General features: G+C 41.4%; 1 protein-coding gene across 1 annotated transcript in view; it reads right to left on the minus strand.

Moving 5' to 3' along the window:
• Positions 1-2,991: 2,991 nt before the first annotated feature.
• EPHA4 (EPH receptor A4) overlaps positions 2,992-25,237 on the minus strand; it is a 104,113-nt gene continuing 81,867 nt past the window's right edge. Inside the window, exons 7-17 of the mRNA XM_086618078.1 lie at positions 23,935-24,094; positions 22,766-22,877; positions 17,382-17,440; positions 16,471-16,584; positions 16,104-16,289; positions 12,047-12,108; positions 11,299-11,508; positions 8,678-8,827; positions 6,084-6,277; positions 3,381-3,536; positions 2,992-3,106 (exon numbers count right to left, since the gene is read on the minus strand). Coding sequence (XP_086474204.1) covers positions 2,992-3,106; positions 3,381-3,536; positions 6,084-6,277; positions 8,678-8,827; positions 11,299-11,508; positions 12,047-12,108; positions 16,104-16,289; positions 16,471-16,584; positions 17,382-17,440; positions 22,766-22,877; positions 23,935-24,094 — 1,518 coding nt within the window. The remainder of the gene's footprint in view (positions 3,107-3,380; positions 3,537-6,083; positions 6,278-8,677; positions 8,828-11,298; positions 11,509-12,046; positions 12,109-16,103; positions 16,290-16,470; positions 16,585-17,381; positions 17,441-22,765; positions 22,878-23,934; positions 24,095-25,237) is intronic.

Genomic DNA, 25,237 nt, shown 5'->3' on the forward strand with positions numbered 1-25,237 from the left:
CGTCTTGGGCCAGCAAGACAAATACAGCCAGCAGTTCTCAACGGGTGAGAACCCTTTGCCTTCCTCACCCCTTTCCCTCACACTACTTCAAAGTCTTGCTTCCATGACATATCTTATAAACAGATATGTTTTTAATAGATAGATAGATAGATAGATTAATATGTGCCACCTATTTTTTTTTAATCTGCTCTCCTCCAGCTAAAAATCACATTCAAGTGGATGCCCCCTCCCTGGCCATATTTTGTCACAAGGAACACAACCATCAATGGCAGTTCTGAAGACCTGGCGTCTGAGCTGCCTTCACAGTGTTTGTTCTACAGGGACACAGTTTTTCGTTTTGTGTGGAAAATATTGGAGTGTTTTGAAACACCGTTACTAGACTTCAAGAAAGCAATTTTACAAACTGGCCAGAAAATTGGATGTATTTTGTTTCTACATAAAAAGACAATATCAACAGAATGCAACAGATTTACAGCAAGAGGAAACTTTAAAGTATCTCTGCACTTAAGAAGTAAAAGAATTTTTGCTGCTGAAAGTGCAAGTGTCAGGTCTTTAAAATGAATTACTGCTTCTTATGTTGCCTGGCAAAATGACATTAAAACATGCTGGTTTAAGTAGTTTTTTAAAAGAAATCTTAAATTTCTTGAAATTGAAAAGCTTTTATAAGTAATACTGCAGAACAGTTTTTACTAAGCTGTCACGACTTGACAGGATCCAAATGTAGCATCCCATATTCTGAACAAGTTGTTTTCTGAGAAAGTCGAGGGTGAGGGAGAGTTAGTGGTTGAAATCAGCAAGTTATTGTTAAAAGTGACAAAAAGTGATGGGAGTGACAATACAGTAAATGTGACTTGTCCAACTGAGTGACTGTTTTGGATTTAGAATAAACGCAACTATTTAAAAAATCTGACATATAAAGGCACTAAATCATTTCTAAATTTTCTGTCAGGTGCGGAGTGGGACCAAAATATTACAGACCAAAGAACCAGTCTTGGTGCCACTAAAACACAAATCTCACCTTTCTGGCATTGTGCCTGGCACAGCTGAAATGCAATGTCTCTTCTAGATGATGTGTCACGAAAATCATCCTCCTACTCAGCACAGCCTAAGTGGGCCTGATCCTGCCTCTTTTCTAAGGTCATTTCATCACTTTGGTCCTTGAAAGGACTTTAAAAGAAATCTAATTTATACACTGTTCAAAAAGAGTAATAAAAGCTTTAGGATAAATAAAATTCAAGCCTAAATGTGTCCAGAGCTTTACTAGATACAGCGTTAGCCAATGAGACCTAATGAGGACAACCACATTCCTACAGGAGTCACCTCCACCTAGCAACCTGGGAGATGCTTTCACTCAACTTTCCATCTATTTCTTAGAGGACTCGGAGGGCAGCTTTTCAAACAGGTCATGCTCCATCTTTTTTGCCATACGTGCAGAGGGGCGCTTAGACCTTGGCCATGCAGCCTACACCTGGCACTCACACCCACAGTTCCCTTGATAATCCAGCCTATGGGGCTGGTTTCAAAAGGGAATTTGGTTCCCACAGCTGATGAGGCTGGATCACCGAGCCTGAAGTGTCACACTGCTGCACAACACAGAGCCATTACCATGCCTGACACCCGAACTGTGCAAAACCAGGAAGGCAGCATGCACAATCCCATTTCCTTTTGCTCCCCCTTTCATAAAACCAGTGATGCAGCAACTGAGACGGATCTTTCTAAAATGCAAATATTGGTTCTTCTGTTCATGAGCGGGCAGGAAGAGTCCTTGGTTCCTCTTGCTGCATTTATGAGTACCTGTACTTTACAAAGTTATTCTTACTTTCTATGGGATCCATATGTGTGGGTTTTTCCATCCAAAAAATAAGGGCATCCTTACCGCTCTCTGTGCAAAGTGAGGTCAAGCTCTTAGCACTGAACTGAGTGAGCCCTAAGACACGCTCCTTCATCTCATCTGCACATCCTAACATGCATCAGCTTGAGAGCAAGATCAGATTTTCAAACAGTGCAATTTTCACTGTCATCAAACAGAGCAAACAATGGGAAACACTAAGCAATTAGTCCGGGAAACCAGCACAGGTTCATACAAACCAGTTGGGAACCCCAAATAATACATGCCACACCACTTTTTCTACCTCACACCACCACCCCCCAAGTGATTAAATCCTAGCACAGTTTAAGAAACAAAGCCCCACAAGCATGTTGGACACTGTACTTCCACTGACCTTCTCTGTGTGGTGAAGGGAATCACTTATTGAAAGAGAAAAGAAGTCTGAAAGCTCCACAGCCACGATTGTCACAGCTGACTACTGGCAAGATGTTCACAAAACGTCTTTAAGTGGTAGGCTTCAGTACTGCACAACAACAGCCAATAATCTCCCCAGAAGTCCAGTTTTGCCCAGTAATCCACGAGGTGGGTCGTTTCATGTCTCAAGCCCATAAACGGGTAGATCGCTAATCGGCAGGCACTGATTAGCCAAATGATATTCTCACTGAGGTTTCTGCAAGGTATTAGTGATGCATCAAGTCTGCAAAAAATATCCTAGGGCAGATCTTCATTCCAGTGAAAGATGCACAACAGTGGTTTCACCCACAAAGAAAACACTATGGTTGTAATCCTACAGGTCATAGGGAGAAGGAAAGTAATTTTGTTTTTGTTTTTCAAGCACAGTATCTGGCAGCAAACATAGCATCAAAACTTGAACGTGACTTTATATTTATATAGATACATGTATTTTACATATCGTTGATCAACAGAGAAGTATGTTCCAAGAAACAATTTGTTCCAGGTCTGGTTTAAAATGACGGCTTGTCATTTCTGGAGGCCCCCCTCCCAACACACACACTTGGTTTCCGCAATCTGTACATCAAGCAATGCTGCAGATCTTTATTTCGACGGGCGAGGAGACGAAGTAAAAAAAGTGCAGTTCTTCAATTAAAGTGCATGGATGAGGTAAACTAATTTCAAGAGTTTTGAGTTTATTCAGTACTGGCTCAGACGGGAACCATCCTGCCGTGCATCTGTTGCATTTGGGTGCGCATTGCTTGAACGCTGCTCAGGATCTTGTTCTGGTGCGCGATGGCAGTGATCCCGATCCTTGCCAGGTCACTGTGGAAAGCAAGAGGAGAAGCAGGGGCTGAGAACCGCGGATCAGATGCTGGTGCAGAGAAAAATACTAAGAGTCAACCGCAAGCAACACGGCAAAAGCAAGGCAGATGTACAGAAATGTTTAATTAAATAAGTGGAGGCATTCTAAAGTTATCCTCCATCCAAATGAAAGGCATTCCATTCCTTTAATGAGCGTAATGATATGCAGCACAAGCAAAAGAGGCCGATTAAATCCAGATTTACCAGTTTTTTTGTTATATTGCTGAGTACTTACTCCTGGTTCATATGCACCACGGCCTCTAGGGTGGTATAGCCAGCAGCTGTGAAGTTATCCTTGTATCGCTCCATTTTAATGGCTTGGAGCCAGTCACCGACAGAAACAACCGCCGAGAACTCCGGGGAGCTGGGATCCAGCAGGGCTGTGCTAGGTCTGGATGCCAAACAGCGAAAGGACAGAGAAACGGTGTCAGCTGGATCACGAATCGCAAACCAAAGTTTGGTCTCTGCAACAATTATCCTCAATGATTAGGGAATGCAGGGGCAGGACACTGCGCCCAGCGAAACCGGTGGCTCTCTGCACAGCAACATCGGTCAATGCAAGAAACTTCACAAAATGCAAAGTAATAGGCCAATTTTTGCTAAGAATGAATGTGACTTTCAGTTTCTATTTTTGCTTTCAGATCTAATTTGAACCCCAATGCCACTTACAATTTCCACCTCAGACGCAACCCAGTTCACAGCAAACGTTTTTACTTCAAAACCCAAAGAAGATGGCAGTGCTGGAAGGCATTCAGCCTAGCAGGGCTGTATCTCACAGGCAGCAAGGCAAGACCTTGCCAGCCTGGCGTGCGTCAGGCCTCGGCTTGGCAGCTACAGAAACACTGCTGAAGTATGCGCAGTGGAACGGGGAGCTCACAACCTGCCAGACTGGTTTGGAGGGCAAAACTCAGGGCGGGTTCAGATAAATCCTGTTTCTAGCCAGGTTCGCAGGCAAGTTCAGTGCATTCAATCAAACTCAGGACAGCAGGGAGTTAATCCCCTCTTTAATCAATCCATTCCTGACCAGCACGTGTGCCAGGAGTGGTGGGAATCATGCAAGCTTTGATCTTTGTTTGCATTGTGGAACGTGCTTCTCATTTTCCCTTGCGCAGATTTGTGAATAATTATTTTTTTTAAAATTGCTTCTTTTATTAATGTCTCTTTTATTATTTCATGTATATTGTAAATCACAGTTTCATTACACCATTATAAATTACTACTGCCTATCTAACCAACACAATTATCATTTAGCAATTTATTTGAAAATGCACATCGTCAAAGATTAGGTGTGCAATAGCATAGTTATGTTTTGCCTAAGGCACCAAGTACGTGCCAGTAATGCTTGGTACAACTCTTTTACTGTACTACCTAACACAAGACCAATGATGGCAACCTAACTATATACAATTATGCTTCACGTATAAAGTCATATAATACATTAATAATGTTATATGCATATTTGAAACTCATATTCCAAAGCGAACATAAAGATCTGTAAATAGCCATTAACATAAAATGACCTTGAATAGGCTATTAACATTTGTTTTCTATATATTTACACAAACATATATACATACACACACACACACACAAAATGACCTCGGACAGACTATTAACTTTTGTAAAATCTATGTATTTTCAAAGAGCACCTGTAAATTGGAAGGAAGGCAAAATGGACGTGTTCATACTGTGATTCTCAAATCAAATTATCACGGCAGATCATATTGTGAGTCTCACCATGTAAATTATTTAAGCCTGAAGGGTGGACACGTTTTTGCCAGGCTACCAATGCAATTAGGGCAATCTGGAAGACACGTGAGGACAGTGACCTCACAGGGTTAATAACCTCTCTTCTGATAATGTAAACTGTAAGCAAGAGTCACAAAGGGACCTACAAGTTTAAAAATGAAAATAGCCTTTTCCAGGATGTTGCTCTGTTGGAGGCTGAATCAGAACCTCTGTTACTCCTCCACTGATTCAAGAAACTTAATTTTGTATTGCGCAATGGATATTTTTGTACCTTCCCTTCTATTCAAAAATGTTTTCCCATTATCTTCCTCTTGTTTCTTTTAAGCTTTTTCCAATTTTGCTGTAAGCAAATTTACCTGACAAAGCAAAGACATTTGAGAAAAAGAGAACAAACTTGGTGTAAATTAGTAAAGCTCTTATTACTTCAGCAGTGTTTCACCAGTTTAAACAAACTGCTGATCTGTCCCAACAAAGTTATTTTACTTTTACCCAACAACTCTGGGAGTTTCCTTCCCACTGCGCTTCTTTTGCACGTACCAGGTATAACATGCTTAGCAAACAAAACAAAACACAAACGTAATGCAGGATCAGTGGAGACATGAAACTGGCTTTCCACAAAATTAAATTCAAATTCACATAAAAATTAATCCACACCTTCCCGATGCCCGCAAGGCGTTGGCTGCAATGCCATAATGCTCATTTGCAAATCCTACACAAATCTAGGGTTTATAAAACTTGATGATGTATTTTTCCTGCAGAAAACCACATCACTCCTGTTAGCTACGCTGTGTTAAGGCTATCCCTCCAAGCCCTTTCACTAACAGGGAGAGGGAAAAGACGCTGCAAACTTTGTCTTCCAACAGAGCTTGCCTGCATCACAATTTTTTCTGGACATGTTTAAGACTGTGCTATAAACCTGGTCAGTGCTGGTGTGATGCAGCGATAGCTCTGCTCGTTCAATTTTCCTTCTCAAGAGCCAGGAGAGTCTGGGGTGCCCAGCAGGGCTTGGCAGTGTGTCAGCACGACCCCTCTGCTCTCTGGCATGCTGCAATGTCTGCTGTACAGCCTGGCTCTGCGGAGCTAACAGTGCACACTGCAATCCCAGCGCAGAGGTTTAGGGGACGTGCAGCTTTGCCTGTCATCTCCACTGCACTTCCTCGTACATCACCATTACAAAAGCACAGCTGACCTGGAGCTCTCGCTGCCCGTCCTCTTCAAGCTGTTGGGGTTGCGGATGAGTTTGTCCAACATGTTGACGATCTGTCCAAATTTAGGCCTGTCACTGCGTTCCTTCTGCCAGCAGTCTAACATCAGCTGATGGAGAGCAATGGGACAGTCCATCGGGGGTGGCAGCCGATACCCTTCTTCAATGGCTTTAATAACCTATAAATGGCACAATTAGGAAGACATTAGAGAACATCAGACACTACTCACGTCTACCAGCTGAGTATCATTTATCCTAGGGCTATCCGAAGTATGGAAACAAATCCACAATTAAGTGAAACAACACTGAAAATTGCACTCAGACTCAGGCAGTTTGTCATCTCAGAACTGTCATTTCTCCTCAGCAATTCAAATCTAAAAGGGTACAGCATCCAAAGCAGACATCAGAAACAGCAGGGCAACATATCACAAAAGAGCACATGGGATACAGGGATGCAAAATAGCTCAGGTTAGAATTAAGCAGCTATGCTCGTTGGAGAGAGCGTTGGAGACAGCTCTACAGCAAATCTTTGATATCTGTCAGTTTTGGGTGCAATATGTTGAAGATGAAATTTTCCCCACTATTTTTAGGGTACAGCAGATCACCCTCTCCTCCCGGGCCAGCTCATCTCTGTCAGAAATACAGGCCTTGCAGAGAACCTGTTCTCTCACCACTGTACACTCTGAACTGAGATACGCAGAGATGGGAATCCTTTTGTGCAGCTTTATCAAGAAAGTTACAGAAGTCCAACACAGCTGCTGAAGTACGTACTTCATATTTAATAGAAACCAGAAAAACTCACAAGCTGAAGTCATTTCAAACCCTCCAAAAAGGGTTCCAGAGCTGCTTAGCAATCTCAGGAGAATGGGATGGGACCAGGACTCGATTCTGATATGACAGGGACATGACCCAGAAGTCTTCAGATCTTAATTAATTGACAGGACTTTGCAGGCAGGATTCACCATGAGACCAGGGACCAGGAGTGCACCGAGATTGAATTGCACTAAATTCCCTCCTTCTGGTCTTGTCCAATTAGTGGCTAAAAACCACTGGGAGGACAGGGCAAGGGATATGCTTGCACTACTAGCCGCTACTCAGTGACTACAAACAAAGTGGCTCTCACTACTCCAGAAAGTATGAAGATCCTTTTGATTTCTCTCGATTCAACAAGACACTGAGAATAACTTGAAATCCACTTCTGCTTTGTTGTGAAAAGCACCGCTCTCACCATCGCTAAGGAGAAAAAATGGTATGTCTACGCCATGCACTAAAAAGAGGACGCAGAGACGGCAATATTGGCTGTAGCTGTCCTGTCCAAGCCAGCTTTTTGACGTGGTCTAGCACTGCATGTCTGCAGTGTGTACCAGCCTAATATGTGAGCTCTGCGTTTGTTGCATTGAGCTCCACTGTGCAGTGTAGACATGCCTGAGATAACTGAGGCACATCTGGTGTTTTATTTTCTTGCTAAGTCTTGATGACTTCCTGTTAGCAAAGGAAGGCAAGATTGGGTGCCAGAAGAGACATTTCACATCAGAAGGAAATTAAAATTATATCCCCTGTTTAGATTAAATGCCATCCGCATCTAGACACTCTTTGAAAATGTTCAGCTCTACATAAGAAAGCAGATGACTTGTAAAATGACTTAACCACTCCCATGACCATATATTCAGATTAACATTTTCTTCTTCTTTATATGTTTGTAAATCCCCTGGGAAAAGAATTATGGATAATCTATGTCTCATTTTCACTGGGCTTTTTTTTTTTCATTTAATAAAAATTCTATTAGCAAAAGCTCTTATTAGCATTATTATTAAATACTCTTCTGGAATAGCAGCCATTGTGCATGCTCCCTCTTGGAATACAATGAAGTAGCCCAGATGGTACAGTTAAACAGGACATGCATAATTTAAGAATGGTCATTTAGGAAAGCTGCTTTTTAATGTCCTCGGGGGGCAGCTATGCAATTGTCGCAAGGATGCTCTGACTGATAATCAGAATTGGATTTCATATGTGTTGTTTTAGATATCTTACAAGAAATAAAATCATCTGGAAGAATTACAAGCATACTGGGGCTTAAAGAATTAACTACTAATAGGAAGCTCCATTAAATTCAAGTGTTTTTTCTTAAAGACTTTCAATGAAGTTGAGATTTAATATCAACATTCAAACCTTCCCTCTCTCGACAGTATTACAATCTGATAGTTTAAATATATTCGCTTCTCTCTCCTCCATTCTTCTTTCTTAATTGCTTATAATTTTTTCCTAAAATTAAAAATAAAAAAAAAGAAAGAAAAGAAAAAAGATAAATGCACAAGTTATAGACCCTAACTTGAGAATCCCTTATTTCCTGACGATAGATCAGCTTGAAATATTCAAGGAAGCCTTAGTTCCAGAGACATTCCCTGAGAAAACAGGAACCCACCATCCATGATATCCTTTTGAAAACCTGGAGTAAATGTCTTATAATCATATAGCAATTGGCACAGAAACACATCAGCAGATGCAGACATCTAAGGATGAAGATGAAGGCATGAGGGAAAGGGAGTAAAAAGGAAGAGGAAGCTCAGAAGACAACTCACATCTTGATTGGACATATCCCAGTAAGGTCTTTCTCCATAGGACATAACTTCCCACATGACGATGCCATAGCTCCACACATCACTAGCTGATGTAAATTTACGGTAGGCAATTGCCTCTGGTGCAGTCCACCTGATGGGGATCTTGCCACCCTGTCACAAACAAAAGAAACCACAGGCTAAGTGAGTCACTGACCCAGTAATGTGCGTGGCTGACACTGTTCTACACTGCCATTAAAAATACGAAATGTTTTTCTGTACACAACTCCAGAATCCTTCTTTAAAAGGCATCCACTTTCTCTCTTTCTTGCCATAAAACTGTCAGATCCAACCAGGAGGAAATGCTGCCCATCTGTTTTCTTTAGTCACAAGGAGGCGAACCAGTAAATTGTTAAATGTATTTTTATCAGCCCTCTAAGAGATCTCTGCTTAGGGCTATGTTGAAGCATGAGAACAAGCCAGGGCTTTTACCAAGTATATATTAGAGATTTAGTTGACAAAACAAATAAGTACACACTGTTAATTACTATTTCCTTGCTCGCCTGTATGACCTGTTTGGCCTGTTTCAGAAAAATGGGATTATAAACGTTTTGCTTTTCAAAAAGGTAAAATAAAGACAGGATAAACTGGGAAGATTTATGAAGACTGTGGTGTTTTCCATGGGCGATATCCCAACTCCTACTAGAGATGTGAGACGGCAAGCAAGCCTTTGGGCTCTCCCAGTCCCTGTGGGAGGAGTTCAACACCAGACCATGGTACAAGACTGCTTTTGACACCTGTTGGAGAGGGCTGCCTCTTGTTACAGGACTCTCTTTTTAAGCAAATAAAAACACTTCGACAAGTGATTTGGGCCACCGAGGTCCTGCGCTGTTTTAAAAGGAACTCACTCCATCCAGTTTATCTGATTTTGCCCTAGCTGAGTGATCCCAGGCCAGAGATTTCTCCTTTTGTTTATGCTAATATGCAAGGTGTTTTTAATTGAGCTTTTGGTTTCCTGCAGTTCCATCTGGGAAACGACTTAAGCTGAACAAAGGCTTTAAGTTTTTTTCATTTGCTTTTATGCTTTTTTGATTAAGTTTATTTTGGTAGTTTTTTTTCTCAGCAATCTTCTAGATAGTTTTTATCCATAACTGAGTGCAGCATGTGCGTACTTAATGGTTTATTGTTCTAATCTCTCTCTCAAGTGTTTAATATGGACTTGTTCCAAAGCCGAGTGAATTCAAAAGGGGTCCTTCTCCAGGCTTCCTCGGCCTTTGCAAATCAGGTTGTAGCCTCGTGTGGCTATAGGATGCTTTCACTTTAATAAGTTATATTATTAACGGGGAGAAAAACGCACCATTCTCTTAAAAAAGGATGCTTTGAAAATTGCATTTTATTGCATCATCTCTGGTTCTGAAAAAAGCTCTGTTTCTCCTTTCAGACACAGATGCGTGGACATTGTTTATACATGGTTGTCATTCTAAAAATTGTCAATAAGCTCTTTTTTTTTAGCTGCTTGAGTACGGTGGAGTTCATCCAAATTTTCCTGATCCTTCATTACTGATACCAAATGAAGACAATGCCCTGTAATGCACGTCATTGATTCCCTGCAGTTTACTCTTGAGAGCAAACATAGTACTGTATCTCCACTCCCTAAATTCAAAGGGAAGCTTTTCAGTCACTTCTGTCTCGCTTGTGTTTGTCTAATCTTTGATTTCCTTGAATACAGTTTTTCAGACCTCTCCTTCTGCTTCTTCCACTTGCCACCCTTATGAGTGAGAAATATCAAGGCTGGCCAGTATTTAATACTACATGTGTCTATCCTTCCCTGTAATGAACTGTGAATCCATTAAAGTATGAGTGTTGGGATTAAACTGCAAAATCTGAGTGCTGCAAACAAACTCTGCACTAGGGAGAACAGATGGAGAATGGCAGACATTTAAAAAAGAAGAAAATAAGCAATTAAAAAATGAGACTTTATAAACTGACTTTTTTTTTCTTTGTGCGCATGTTAATTACAGTGGTATTGGTACAAAGGCTGGTAATGGTCAGGATGTTGTTTTGTGGCCAGAAATACTTCCATTAGTACTATTCCACATGTATTACATTAAAACAGCTTTAACAAAATTAGTTAACACTGGGATGCTGAAATATAGATAAAATGGGAAAGAAACAAAAAATGGGAATGCAGGCCCTTTTCCCAGTCCAAATTATTTAGGTCAAATTCATGGCTAGCTTTGTGATAGGCAAAAGTGGATTTATGTTTGGGGGTTTTTTGGTGGCATATCCACACTTGCTGAATCAAACCTCAGCAGGACTAGCCACTTGCAAATAATTACCCATGTCTGTAGATATCAGAAGGAATAGAAGCCCAAGCTCTAATTTTTGGCATCAGATTCCTGTCATGCACTCTAGCACACTGAAGGAACCAGAGGAATACTGATGTAGCCACCGATGTAGCAATAACACCACATCAATTTATACTAGCTATGGAGTCTGGGCCAATGTTTATTTTTAGGTTGTGATATAGGGTTTTTTTTATGACTGAGATTTTTGTAAAACAAACCATTGTCACCTCCGACACGGTCAGACAAAACCCGTATGTAGGCAAGAAAATTCATTGGACATTTTCTTTCCCTCCTTACCCGTGTGGTATAAGCTGCTTCGGGGTCATCCTCCAGGACTCGGGACATGCCAAAGTCAGACACTTTGCAGACCAAGTTGCTGTTGACTAGTATGTTTCGAGCAGCTAGATCCCGATGCACATAGCTCATGTCAGACAGATACTTCATTCCTGAGCCAATGCCACGAAGCATCCCCACCAACTGGATGACTGTAAATCTGCCATCATTCTTCTGCATATAGGGAAAGGAAGAAAATCACAGAGCATTAAGCTAAAAGCTACATTATTGCCACTGCTGAAATTGGCAAAGAGCATTTCTCTGGATCCCCATCTTCTCTCAGATAAAATGCAATGTTATTTCTTCACTCTCCTGACTAGTGTCTATAATTCACCAGTAAAGTAAAAACCCAGAGGTTCTGTCACAGCTTCCAGTGATGCAGTATCCAGTTTGCAATGAATCTGGCTTTAATGAGTCTACAGCATTGCGATGCTTTCAAAAATGGAGCAAATCGGAACTGTTCCCATTAAACATGGATTATTTAAGACCCTGCTATTTTAAACATTACATTTATTCTACACTCTTGCACTTCCCATTTATTCTGGTTTTCAATAGGAGCAACACCAGAAAACAGAATTTCCCAAGTACAAACATGATTTCTTAAAAAATGCTGAATTTTCAGTATCTTTCTGCAAAAAAAGAACCAGAATGAAAACCAGAAAATGTTGCCCAGTATAAAATCTCCTTAGCTTACTATGAAAAAATTACCTACCCTGAGGAAGGCATCCAAGGAGCCGTTCTCCATGTACTCAGTTATGATCATTACCGGTTTACCTGGAGTTCACAGAAAGAAAAACACAATTCCTTGATGAACACCGATGTTAATGGGATAAAAATGGGTTGCACATGATTTTACTGCCAAGACACCTGGCTTACACAATCTAATTTAATTTGAAAAGCACCAAGCTTATGCCTCAGCTGTGGGGAGCAAGAGAAGAAATATTATAGGACAGAAACATTGAAAGGATCCCATCTGGAAGGTTAACCCTTTGGTTGACTCACGGACAAGGTCTTTAACTAAAGAGGTTCCTGTTCTCTAAGAAATATATGAATTGATAATTGAGAGCTAAGAAACAAAGATCTGTTCAAACTTGACAAAAATCTTCAGTGTAATTAAACTGCTGGCAGACTAGAAAGCCTTCCTCTTTCAAAATGGAATCTGTGAATGCTTTGGTCTCTCTGCCTCTTTCGAAAAGTCGAAAGATCAATGCTTTAGGCAAGTTAGAAGTTGTCAGCAGCTACAAGGTATTCCAAGACAACAGGATTCTAGAATGCAAAATACAAGCTGATCCTCCAACTTTCTCTGTCCCGAATTTGTATCCCATGTCTCTCGTTATTTATAAATGAGCCAAAGCCATTTGCCTTGTGAAGTCAACCACAGGATAAATGATTCAATGAATCGTGTCACATGTGGGGCATAGTGCTTCAGCAGCACTCAGCCTTCCATGCTGCAATACAGAGAGGCAAGCTGGGCAATCTGAAGAGGAACGTAATGTAATGTTAGTGACATGGGGATGCTTTCCAGGCACTCTCCTGCCTAAAACAACAGCAAATACATAAATAATGCTTGATGTCGTCTTTAAGAGCTTTACAAAGTCATATGAGACTGAAACTGAAAACATTTAGGTACATTAAAGTAACACTGATTATTTCACGGGGTTAAATCATGCTGGATATTCAGCATCTAGATATTTGCAGAAATAGGTCCAGTATCATCTCCATTCTAAATGTGAGCAATGGGAGATGCAGAGAAGCGACTTATCAAAGGCCAAACGGCAAAAGCCTGGTCCCAAGATAAGCACTGTTAAGCCCACCTGAAGTCAAGGGAGTACCTGATGATCAGCACTAGGCTGGTATGCCAATCCTTCCTCCCAGTTATGCTTTAGCTACAGGAACTATAGTTTCTTCCTAAATAAAAGACAGTGTCCTGGAGAAACTGTTTTTGTATTTCCTGGAGCAGCTCTGAATAAGAGAACATTACGGAGAAAGAAGGGTTCAATGGACATGTCACCTAGACTGTAGGTAGCTCAATTCTGTCTTGGCATCAGAACTACTCAATTTTTCCTTGCTTCTGTCACCAGCAAGTATCTGCTCCAGAACAAGCATCTATGAAAATTACCCTACCATGAAGGGCTGCAGCATTGAAAGTTCCCCTAGTCGTTTCTACCTCAGTGCGTTTTTCACCAAGATGCTTTTCTCTTCATTCGTCGGGGATTTCTGTTTTTGAAGTAACCTTTTTTTTTATTAGAAAACAATATGCTGCTGTAAGGACTGACTGTACTGAAAATTTTACATCATTTCACTTAGGCCAACATATATGTGCGACACATCACTTATTTCACCTTTTCAGTCCCAACCTCTCCTTTGCAGGCCTTTTACTATTCCTGCTTCTCCTTCCCAACTGATATCAAAACTCTTACTGTTTTGGTCTCATGCAAACTGACATGCCCATGAAATGTCAGTCTGGCAGCTGAACCCTTTCTGATTTGCATGAACGCAGCAGAGAAGCAATGGTATTGCATAAAGCAAACTGCTATGGATGAAGGACTTAGTGACCTTGGCTGAGCAGTTGCAACCTTACGGAAAGAGATGTGACAAAACATCATTCTCCCTCTAATTCACTTCTGCAAGCATTCTTTGGTAGAAAGAGAAAAAACTCCTACCAAATATGCATATATCACTGTTTCATTTATCCTTTGCAACTGTGACCGAAACCCTTCCACTGAGCAAATACAGCTAAATGAGTTTTAATTAACCTTCCTCAATCAAAAGATACTATGTCAACGTAGAAGAGAAGAAAGGGAGACTCTTTGAGTGCATTAACATGTAATTTCATTACTCAGGCACTTCTTTAGCAGGGGAGGGGGACAGAGAGAGAAGTTACCATCAGGGAGTCAATTATGAAAGTACTTGACTAGCAGCCAATAATATATTCATGGTTTTTTGCTGCCTCTCTCAACTCCTATCTACACCAATATTTAACTCACATTTTCATTTTCAGTTTATTAAATGCATTCATCTATCACAGCATTCAGAAAACCTATGGAGAAATTGAGATAAATGTCTCCTTAAGTAGCCCTGTTTACCAAACACACCAGCTCTGAGGTAACCAAGCTGGCTTGCTGTGGAAGCACGGCTTACTGCGAGCCAGGCAATGAAACGTTCTCAGGTCAGGCTACCACCGCCTTGGTGAAAATTCCAAATCATTTTAATTCAGTGACAACTGCATTATGCAAATACATACAGTCATTTATAACTGCTACAGCTGTAATAGCTCAGGGGTTTCAAGCCTCGGTGGGATTTCAACACAAAGATTCCCGTTGCCTTTCTTTTACAGAGGTGCTAGAAAAATCCCTGTCTGTGGCAAACACTGTGGCCTGACCACAAATCCCCCCTGCTTCATTAGAACAGCAACAAAAAGAAAAAGAGAGAATCAAACCTGCAAAATTTAAACAGTATTATCTTTTCATTTCAGTTTTGAGAGAGGCCCTCAGTATACGATGGGCAAAATTAGTCCAAACCCCTAATTTTCCATAGCAGAATTTGTCTTGAAAAGCAAACAGTGACATGCTGTATGAGCCATTTTCAACAACTGTTAATGAAAGCAGACTAGGAGAGGGAAACACTAACGACTAAGGGTAAGATTTCCAGAAACACAAGTGGTAGAGTAAGCATCCAGCTCCCACCGACATTGAAGAAGGACAGGGTTTTTCAGCAGTACTGATGGCTTTGACAATCCTCTATGAGAGATACTTTGTTCTTCTGGTAATATTTGACTTTTTAACTTCTCGCCATATCTAATTTTAATTCCTTACACTATTAATACCCTGCGTTCATGTTCATCATGCACACCATCAGCTGCAGAAGGTAAGCTTCACAAATTCCAGTTTTAACAGCAGCTCTCAAGATCACTGTCTGCTTTCTTCGTCATCATGAGCATGAGCCCCTACACCCAAAGGGTCTTTTGGGACTAGTGCTCAGTGCCAGGCTTTGCCAACATGCTACCTAGGGCAGTCGGAACAGGGACAATAACTACACCATCGCAGCACCTCATCAACTCAGACCCAAGCACACCTGTCTCACAGGTGTATTTTCAGTTCTAGCCTACAAACAGCATCCAGCAAGCACTGCCATTCTCTTTCTAAGGCAGGGTTCATGGCACAGTGAATGCTAAGAGATTTAAAAAACAAACAAACCAACCAAACAAAAACATCAGCCAGGTAAATTCTGCAGAGTGAAATTATCGCACCTGTAAATCAGAGAAAACAAATAAGCAAGTTTCACACTAAAATAGCCTACTTCATTTCAAAGGCTTGTTCCTTACATCTGTGCTTTGTACCTTAAACATATGATTCTGTAGTTTTGTTTTGGTATTTTTCTCCCAACCATTTTAAATTCTTTGCTCACCATCTGCTTTTGCCTATCTGTAACAATCAGCTCAGCCTAGCAAAGATGTGAAAGATGCCTGCTTGACATAGCAAGAGGAGAAAAAAAGCACCAACCCTGCAGTATTAATTCTCCCTACAAAATCTTGTACAAGCTGCCTACAGATAGAGTATCAGTTGAAACCATAAACCCATTTATAGCTGACAACAAGATTAATGACTTGTCTTGCACTGATTTCCTCCTATTAGCTATCGGTGGATCTGTTCCATCTGTCATTTCACAGGAAAAAGGGTAAAAAGAAAAAAAAACCCAGCGCACACCACCACAGACTTAATTTCTCAGTGACTTCCAAATTGGCCTTGTCATGAAAATGACCTACTTACATTTAGTAACTACACCTTCCAAGTGGATGATATTGGGGTGGTCAAATTGTCCCATGATGCTGGCCTCACTCAGGAAGTCTCTCCTCTGTTTATCAGTGTAACCAGCTTTTAGAGTCTTGATAGCAACACAGATCTCTCTTTTTCCTGGTACTTTGAGACGTCCACTGCATACTTCACCAAATTCTCCTTAAGGAAAAAGACATAAGAATCCATGGTCATGAACACGAAGCACATGCTTGTGTTGTCAAACTGTTATGGCAGTTCGTTTGGGGAACTGTCATACAAAAATCATAGAGTCCCATGTTTCCTAAAAGCAAATTTAAAACTGCATTTCCAGGAAAAAAAATGCAAAAGTTCTGGCACTTACCCACACCAATAACTTTTTCAATCTTTATGCAGGAGGCATCAATTTCTTTGGCAAATTCCCTCACAGCTTGGTTTGGATCTTCATATGTAAAGGGATCCACATATGTTCTAACACCTGCAAGGCAGAAATGTTTTATTTGAAGTCACTGATCTACATGCTGCTGAACACAGAACATATGAGACTGAAGCCTTAATGATATACAACAGCAAAGAGAGTGCACAATAAAAATGTACTGTAAGCCAGGAATGACTGATGAAGGAGGAAAGACTTAATGTATTTTTCCCCAATGTGTTTTTTTTTTTTTAATGTAAACATTTAATATTTCCCAATATTGATGTAAGGAATCAGGCTTTTGCCAATAAATGGGCTTCACAAATCACTGCCATCACTAACAGGCCAATAACCTGTCTATGGACCTGTGAGACTAAAACACACCAATCACACTTCCCTTTTGGCAGCCAAGAAATTCTGAGCTCAGGTCCTAGGTTTGGTACCTGGATGACTGAGATGCAAGTAATGGCAGGATTCAGTCCTGGAAAAAAGGCAGCGAAGTTCACGTTCCCTTTCCTGCAGGATTGCCTCTGGCCTATCCAGAAACTGCCTTAGCAGAGTATTGCGGGGAAAAGCCACGCCTAGATATCACTGGCCAAGAACGGATGTCTTTCAGTGGAATGAAACAATGGAAAAATTTGATGAACCTTTCTCCTGTCTGTCTCCTCAAAAATTTTTACCCAGACACTTCTATTTTGCCTGTTACTAAAGTGCATAGTTTTGAAGAAGGATGTTTGCAAGAGAAGAAAACAGAAACATATTCATCTCAAGAGGAATGTCATCTCTTATTTCCCAAGCATCAGAATATGGAACATGTTTTATGAACCGAATCAAAAAACCTAAGCACCACTGCCTTTTACCTTGGTTCAAATGTTTCTCCTCATCTGCCTCTTGCTTAGCCTTACTGTACTTACTGCGCCTGTCAGAACAACAAAAAAAAAGAGCATTACAGTTCAAAATAAGTATCTGACTTTGAGACAAGCTCAGTCTTCTTGACCTGCTGAGACTTGAGCTATTTGCACCTGCCACGACCTGTGCTCGGCAGCTCCCCTGCAACAGCCCATGACACAACATACACTTACCAGCAGGGTAGGAGACTCCTCTCCTCATACTGCTCTAAGTGTTACTGGCATCAACAAAGCATCAAGGGTAACACAAATCTCTGTGTTTGCATCTCAGCATTTAAAGAAAGAAAAGAAAGCTTGTGGTTCGGCTACTTTTTCTTCAAATGTATATTTGCAATTCTGTGCAAAAAAGGGCCAAATTGCTTTTTAGCCCTGTCATGCATGGATTTAACTGCTACAACAGAAGTGTTTTGATAGATTGATTTTCAAACACAATTAGGCAAATGCCAATACCAACTCACTTATTTAACTGTAAATTTTAAACGGGAAACAGTCCAGTAACATAGAAATCAGAACGGCAGCAAAAAAAATCCCTGACCACCAAAAATGCAGATCCCAAGGATTGTGTTTATTCTTTCATTCACTGTATAACTGAAGGGGGCAAAGAACTCCTGATGGCAGAGCTCCTTTACTTATCCTCTGAGTTGAAGACAATAATGTATGAAGACAATAATGTTAATTCTATAGATTACTACTTCTACACCTACACATGTGATATTGTATCCTGTTATGTGTTTAATTAGTTCAGCTTTAAACTTCAATGAATAAGTGGCATTAAGAAAAGTTAATACAAGAGGTTAGTCTGTTAGGGAAGATATTGAGGAGTCAGCTCAGCCAAATGTGTACTGGGATTTGAAGTTCCCCAGCATCTAATGGGATGCAGATGTAGAGATTTGATTTAGGCTTTTACCCATCATTCACTGAAAGTTCAGAACCAGGCATAAGAACAGACATTGCCAAAGAGAAGGGCTTATTGTTGCTTACTCCTCAGTTCACCTATTGCTATGGAAGGCCAAGTCTCCCAGCGTGTCAGACTCAGGTTAGCCAATTGGCAAGAGTCTGGGCTGGTGTGAAGAAGAGGGAAAGCCAAAGAAGATACCAAGCCATGAGAACAGGAGGCAGGACTGGCACTGCCTGCTATGTGCAACCCACTGCCTGGAGCAGGGCAGGAGAGGACCTGGCCTGACAGGGACACTGGAGTGAGGCTGGGTTAAAAATCTGAAAACAGGCTGGGTTAAAAATCTGAAAACGGTGAATGGGTAGAGAAGGAAAATGAGAGTTTTCCCGATAGGAAAGACCTATCGGGAGATGTGAGTTAAAAGGGGTCAAAAACTTGCAGATAACAGGAAGAAAAGAGGTGACTGAGAGCCCTGCTTGCAGCAAATCTTCCTGAGTCTCACCATTCTTCTCCCGTCAGCAAAACCCTTCTGCCCATTAGCAAAAAGCATCTCACTTCCAACTCTGTGCCTGGCCTGTGGGGAATGGCAGCTTCCCAGCGCTGTCAGCTGAAAGGCCACTTCCCAGCCTTTGTCTTTGCAGTCTTTTAGTGCTACGTGTTAAACAATAATAAAAACTATAAATTAACCATGAATCAGAAGGAAAAAAAAATCCTGTTTGACGTGTGAAGACTACCTGATCTTTGAACCAAGCCTCACAGCTCCCAACAACAGCAACAGGACTTGTGTTCAGACATAAAAAGCAGGTACACGTCCAACCATAAACAGTTGGGAGCTTCTTTTCTTGATGAAAGTCAATGAAACGCAAATGGCTCCAAATCACAAGAAGAGCGTTATTAAAAACCACACTGGATCCAAACATCATTTATTTGCCTGAGGACTTACAGCACTGGTGTAACAGAGCCGAGTTAAATAAAAGGACTATGTTCTGCTCTCTGTTACTGAACTGACTAAGAAGGAAGAGGCTGCACAAATAAATCTCACCCACTGCCATACAGGACCAGGTCAGCTACGGGGACTGCAGAGATGGTTTCAGGTATTATACAACTTCTCTCAGAGGAAAGAACAAAAGGAAGGGGAAAAAAAAGATTATGCATTTTAAGCAGGACCCCTTCAAGTTCATTTTATTAATGTTCAGGCACAGATGGGAAATATAAAACACGAACAGGCTTTGCACGAAAGCATTTTAAGTATGAAAAAAATGTTCTTTATTTTATTTTTAAACAGTACAAGCACCCTAACAATGGATGAAAAAAATAATCTTCCCCCTAAAACCCAAAGACATGCAAAAAGCAAAGGGAAACAAAGGGATTACTGTTCAAGCAATACAATTGTAGCTCATTAACTTTAAATAATACCTTCCAAACTAACTACCTACTTCCACTTCTCCCTGTGTCACCTGTTGACCTCTACTGCTTGGCTGGGGGCAGGACACTGCCGCCTGCCATTGTCCCCGCCAGCAGACGGGGAGGCCGGCACCACGGGGCACCACGGGGCACCACGGGGCACGCGGGGCCGGAGCTGCCGCTCGGGACAGCTCACCTGAGCAGCAGAAGGAAGCCTTTGTCGCGGATCTGAACCCCGCAATTACCAGGACTTTGGAGGGGGTGATTAAATAGCCGGCTTTCAGGAAAAGAACACAGAAGCTTTCAGAAGCTGCGGGGTCAGAGACACAGGCACATCCACAGGTGGGAGCTGGCGATGAAGAGGAGGTAACAACGGAGGGTATTAGCACGCACTGAGGCGAAACAGCAGGGACCCCGTGTCCCACCATGGCTCCCACCCCTCCTCTCCAAACAAGAGAGGGGCTGGGGGTGAGCCAGCACCAGCAGCAGAAGGTGGGCAAAGGCGTTCAGCTGCTCACTGAGCAGAAGCTAAAGCAGTCTGTCCACTGGAAGAATTTCCAATGTAAACTTTTAGACGACCAGAGGATTCTGTAGGTCATCTTACCCCACCCAGGCTCTTTCCGTTTTGCTCTTTCCCAAATCCTTAACGACTCTATTTGAGATGCTCTAATATGTACAGTGTTCCTGCAGGGCAGGATTTAGGAACACTCACCTACCTCCTGCACTCGGCTCTACGCATATGCTTATCTTAACCTCAGTAAGTATAAACTAACATTTAGGTAGATTAGTTCTCACGTTAACACAAACGCTGCGGTTGCAGGACAGAACCAAACAGCTTGAGCCACCTGAACGCAAAGTCCTTTGACAAATTCTGTTGTAAAGATGAATTTTGGGATTTGAGCGATGACTTAAAAAATATAGTGCTAAATTAGTAGTATTAACCCAGGGTTCAAAAGTAGGCACCTAGAGCATACGCCCAGTTCCCACATTTGGCTCAGGGATGCAGAGAGGCCATGTCTGCAGGCCAAAGCATGGGGCTGATTGTACGAATACAACTTTTAGGTCATGGCTAGATTACAAAACCTCCTCATGGGAACTGCATGGACAGAAAAGCTTTTTCTCATCTGAAGTCATTTTGGAACAAAGTATAATTATTTTGCTATTAACTTCTGCTGGTGTAGGAACATGATGAAATATCCCCAAAGCCCACACCTCTAAATGACATTGGTAAAGTGGTTAAAATTGTTAGAGCAATATTGAATATTAAAGTGGATTTTGTTTATTGAGAGCTACTTCCAGCTATGGGAGAGCTGTGTATTGAGGAAGGCTATTAATTAGCAAGGCATCATGCATTAGTACGCACAGAGCAGTTTCGCTGTCCTAGTATTTCATTCATCTTGCGATGTCTTTCCCCTTCCACGGCCTCTCTGAGACCTACCAGTGCAGAGCTACGGGACATCTCTGAACCCATGGCCACCAGGATACTTTTAGCTCCACTCCCACCAGCACCTGGGTCAGCCTTTTGTCCCTCCTGCCCACCTGCTCTTTGTCCTGTCTTTGTCCAAGTTGAACACTGGTGGGCAGAGATAACTGAAGGCACCGCCTGAGCAGTGAGAGGGGTGAGAAGACCTGGCCGAGTGCGAGTGCGCACCCGCATCAGCGACTCTGTCAGCTACCTGGCTCCAGGCAGCCTTTCCTTTGACAGCTTTATGGCCAATACTAAAGAGAATCAATATGAGGGCAAGGGGTTGACATTTCATTTTCTAAAAAGTGATCCATTGAGGGCCAATCACCAAGCAGTGTTTATCAGCCTTGGGAAGCGACATTTTTTTTATAGGGGGAGGAGGGGAAGGAATCATCGCAAAGCAGCTCGACAGGCTCAATTCTCCAAGGTGGCGACTCATAATTAGAAATCCAATGTATCCTGCTATCAATCCTGCCTTAAATAATAAAGTGATCAATAAAAGCGGAGAGGAGATTAAGTCATCAAGCTCAGTGATGCTATTTTCTGTTTGCAATGGCTTTTAATAAACCTGTCTCTCCGCATTACATTTTCATATGTTCTGCTCTTCTTTCTTCTTGCCAGCATGGAGGCTTTGAGTTGAACACCCACTGAAAGCTGTAACAATGCATGTCTACTTTCCAGATATTACAGTCACAGTGTCTTAACTGCTCTTTAAGACCATTTAAAGTAAGAGAGCAAATCGGGAGGAATTTGTGCACATTTATGGCTGATGCCATTAAACTGATCAACAGAGATGGATGCATCCTTCAGATCCCATGGCTTCAGATGCAGTAATGATACGTCCAGTTTTATCTCAGAATTACACCGAAGCAAAATCGTGCTGATCTTTTCAAATGAGACTGAATACAAAGATGAAGACAGAAACACTCACGCTGTGTTTCTGCTACACTGTCCTCCTGTTCACAGGATTGCTCCTGATGCTTGGTTTGAATATGGGAGAATGAACGAGTACTTGGTAGAAGATTATGGTCCTGCTCTGATGAAATAACCATTGATCCAGTCTGTTGTGTTACTGCATATGATGCTGAATGACTGTGGCTTCTGTTTTACAGCCATATCCACTCACACTGGAAGGACTAACCCCAAAAGACTAATGCAGACTTATACAGACTAACACAAAAATCACAAGCGTAGCAGTCTGATGGCTTAGTTCACAACAGTGCAGTTGTTTATGCCCTGTCTATCAGGAGTCAGTCCAAGAAAATCCACTGTACCCATACCCATTAAACTTAACTTCAAATTACACTAACCACAAATCTCTAGCTGGCTTGCTTCTCAATGCCAGTTATTGGAATCAGCTTTGCATTTGAAGGGCAAATAGAGCTGGAACTATTGCCATTACATCACATGCTGCTTGGTACTAATGTTGAGAAGATCAAAGCTACATGGGAGAAGGCTTGTAATGCAAATGCACTGTTTATGATGCTAATCAAAGAATTTAGCTTTGTTTGGAGGAGACAAAAAGCTCCCTCATGAAAGAGAGAGGGGGAAGAGAGAAGCTTAAGTTCTTACCTCCTGCTGATGACAAAGGCTGCAATGAAAATGACCACAAGAACAACACTGCCAGCCACCGAAACAAGAAGCACTGTGGGATTGGTACCATCGCCAATGATGGGGGAAGGAACTGGAAACAGAAAAGGGAGCATTAGTGTCAGACACTCTCAAAAAATCAACCTAGGTAGCACTCAATAAGGCTTTCTGGTTTGTGAAGGCAGTTTGGAGTAGCACTCAAATCTACTTTCAAGCCTTTATTATATAGTCATTTGACACAATTTTCCAACAGGGCCCTAATTAGCTGAAGACATGATGTTTGATAATGATTTGGGGAACTTCAGTTCACTGGGAACAAGGACTCCCTCTCCTTCTCCCCTCCAGTGTTGCTCAGAGGGTATAACAGCTATTTTTTTTCCTTTCTAATTGCTTTCCACTTTTCTTTCCTCCGCCTTTTTCTCTCAGTGGGGCTAGATGATCACTCCCCAAATGACACAAAGAGAATAAGTTATTTTAAAATGTCTGCCCTCTTCCAGCTGTTAACATCCTGAACGATGTTGCCACTAACTGGCACGACCTTAGATTGATTTAAGCAGACATGTATGCCCAAAATAAAATAGGCTTCGTCCCATTGCCTGCCTGCCATTGAAAAGCAAGCATTTTGGGGGCTAAATCTGCATGTTTCCTTGAGAAAAGTGAAAAGCTCTACTGACAACATAATTTGAACATTCTGTCTTTACATGACTGTCTAAGGAAAAGTGCAAATAGGTGAGCTGATGTAGGACACTAACTGACCCAGGTCAATAGCATGCAAAGGGAAATAACAGGGCTCTATTTTCCTGCAAATGAGACATTCCAAAAACACGTGCAAACATCTGCATTTGCAGTAAACAAGATAGATACATAAATCTCTCAAGCATCAATGGCTTCCAAGTGTTTATAGGGTGCATGTCTCCTTATGCCACACTGAAGTATTGTCATTGCTAGAATCTAGAACACAGAGCATCCAAATAGATGTCTTGGGTCAGATTCACAGCATCACTTACAGTCATGCGCCATGGAAGAACATTTTCCCAGAACAGACACACTACAGTCCAAGAAACTAAGGGGAGAATTCCAGCACACGGTTCAGTTACATTTGCACTCTTTGCTCAAGGAAAAGAAAAAGAAATCAGTGGGCATGGCATTACCTGTGTTAGTTGTGAACTCAAACGGTCCACTGAAGTCTCCATATCCTGCTGCTGTCCTGGCCCGCACGTGAAATACATATGAAGTCAGGGGGTTCAAGCCTTTGATGTCAGTATTCCTGGAGGCTGTCTTCACAATGCGGTAGCTGCGCTCATTTTGGTCCTAACAACAAAAGAACACCGTGGTGATCAAGTAAAAATGCCTCGCTGCACCATGAACCATGGAACCCCACTTCCTTGCCAATACTGTCATGATGAAAGAAAATGAGTAACAACGATGGAATTCTCAAAATACGTCCTGAGGGCTCCTGCTGTTGGCCTTGCTCAATACCCCTAGCGCTGCGTGCCGCATGGAGCTCTGAGCGAGCCAAAAAAAGAATGATGAGGTGATAGGTATGATGCTCATATATCACGGATTATTTAAGAAATCGCACAATTAAATCCTTTGGAAAACAGCCAAGCCTTGAAATAAGATCCTCTTGATGAACAAGCAACATTTTACTCACACATGCTGGCACTTTCTTTTTCTTCATACCAGACAGAAGCCATATAAAAAAAAAATGATAAAAATATTTTAAGAAAGAAAATACTTAGAAAGGGGCTTCCAGAAAGTCCAATCTTAAAAACTGTTCTATTTTTGGCTGGAAAATCCATCAGAAAATGTAATAATCTAGCTTCCCTGCAAATCAGATGCCTTTTTCTGTATGTGTTAGGGAAGAAAATAAGTGATTATCTTTATTAAAAAAATCTAGAAATATGCATGTGTGTGTGAGAGAGAGCGCATACAAGCCAAAGCAGGTAATTGTTCATTTTCCCAGAGAACCTTCAAAGAAAATAGCTCTTTTCATAGTTCCATACTTGAGAAGTTATTTGTAGGAATAACATCTCCCTCTAACTTGGAAAGTACGAAGAATGTAATTTTCTCTCCTATTCTCTATTAAAAGCCATCCAGCCCACACTATCACTCTAAGCAGAAGCTATTGGCAAACAGATCTTATTATTATTACTGTGTTATATACTTCATTATTATATTTTTGTCTATGAAGTAAAGCTAATGTCTCACTTCTGCCAACGTTATTGATTCTCATTATAAACATGCTTGCTACAAAAGCTCAGTTCCTAGGTAGGAAAAAATAACAAAATAAACTCGTACCATACTCCAGAAACAGCCTGTGAGTCCTATTCTTTCAAGCAACCATTCAAGTACATGAAATCCTTAATTTGATTTTTAAAACCGAATCTATTTGGTTTCAAATGATGGAATCCTATCCGTAGATAAACCATAATGGAACAAAGTAAAATGCTC

This window comes from Tauraco erythrolophus, chromosome 11 (genome assembly GCF_009769465.1).
Source record: "Tauraco erythrolophus isolate bTauEry1 chromosome 11, bTauEry1.pri, whole genome shotgun sequence".
NCBI lineage: Eukaryota > Metazoa > Chordata > Aves > Musophagiformes > Musophagidae > Tauraco > Tauraco erythrolophus.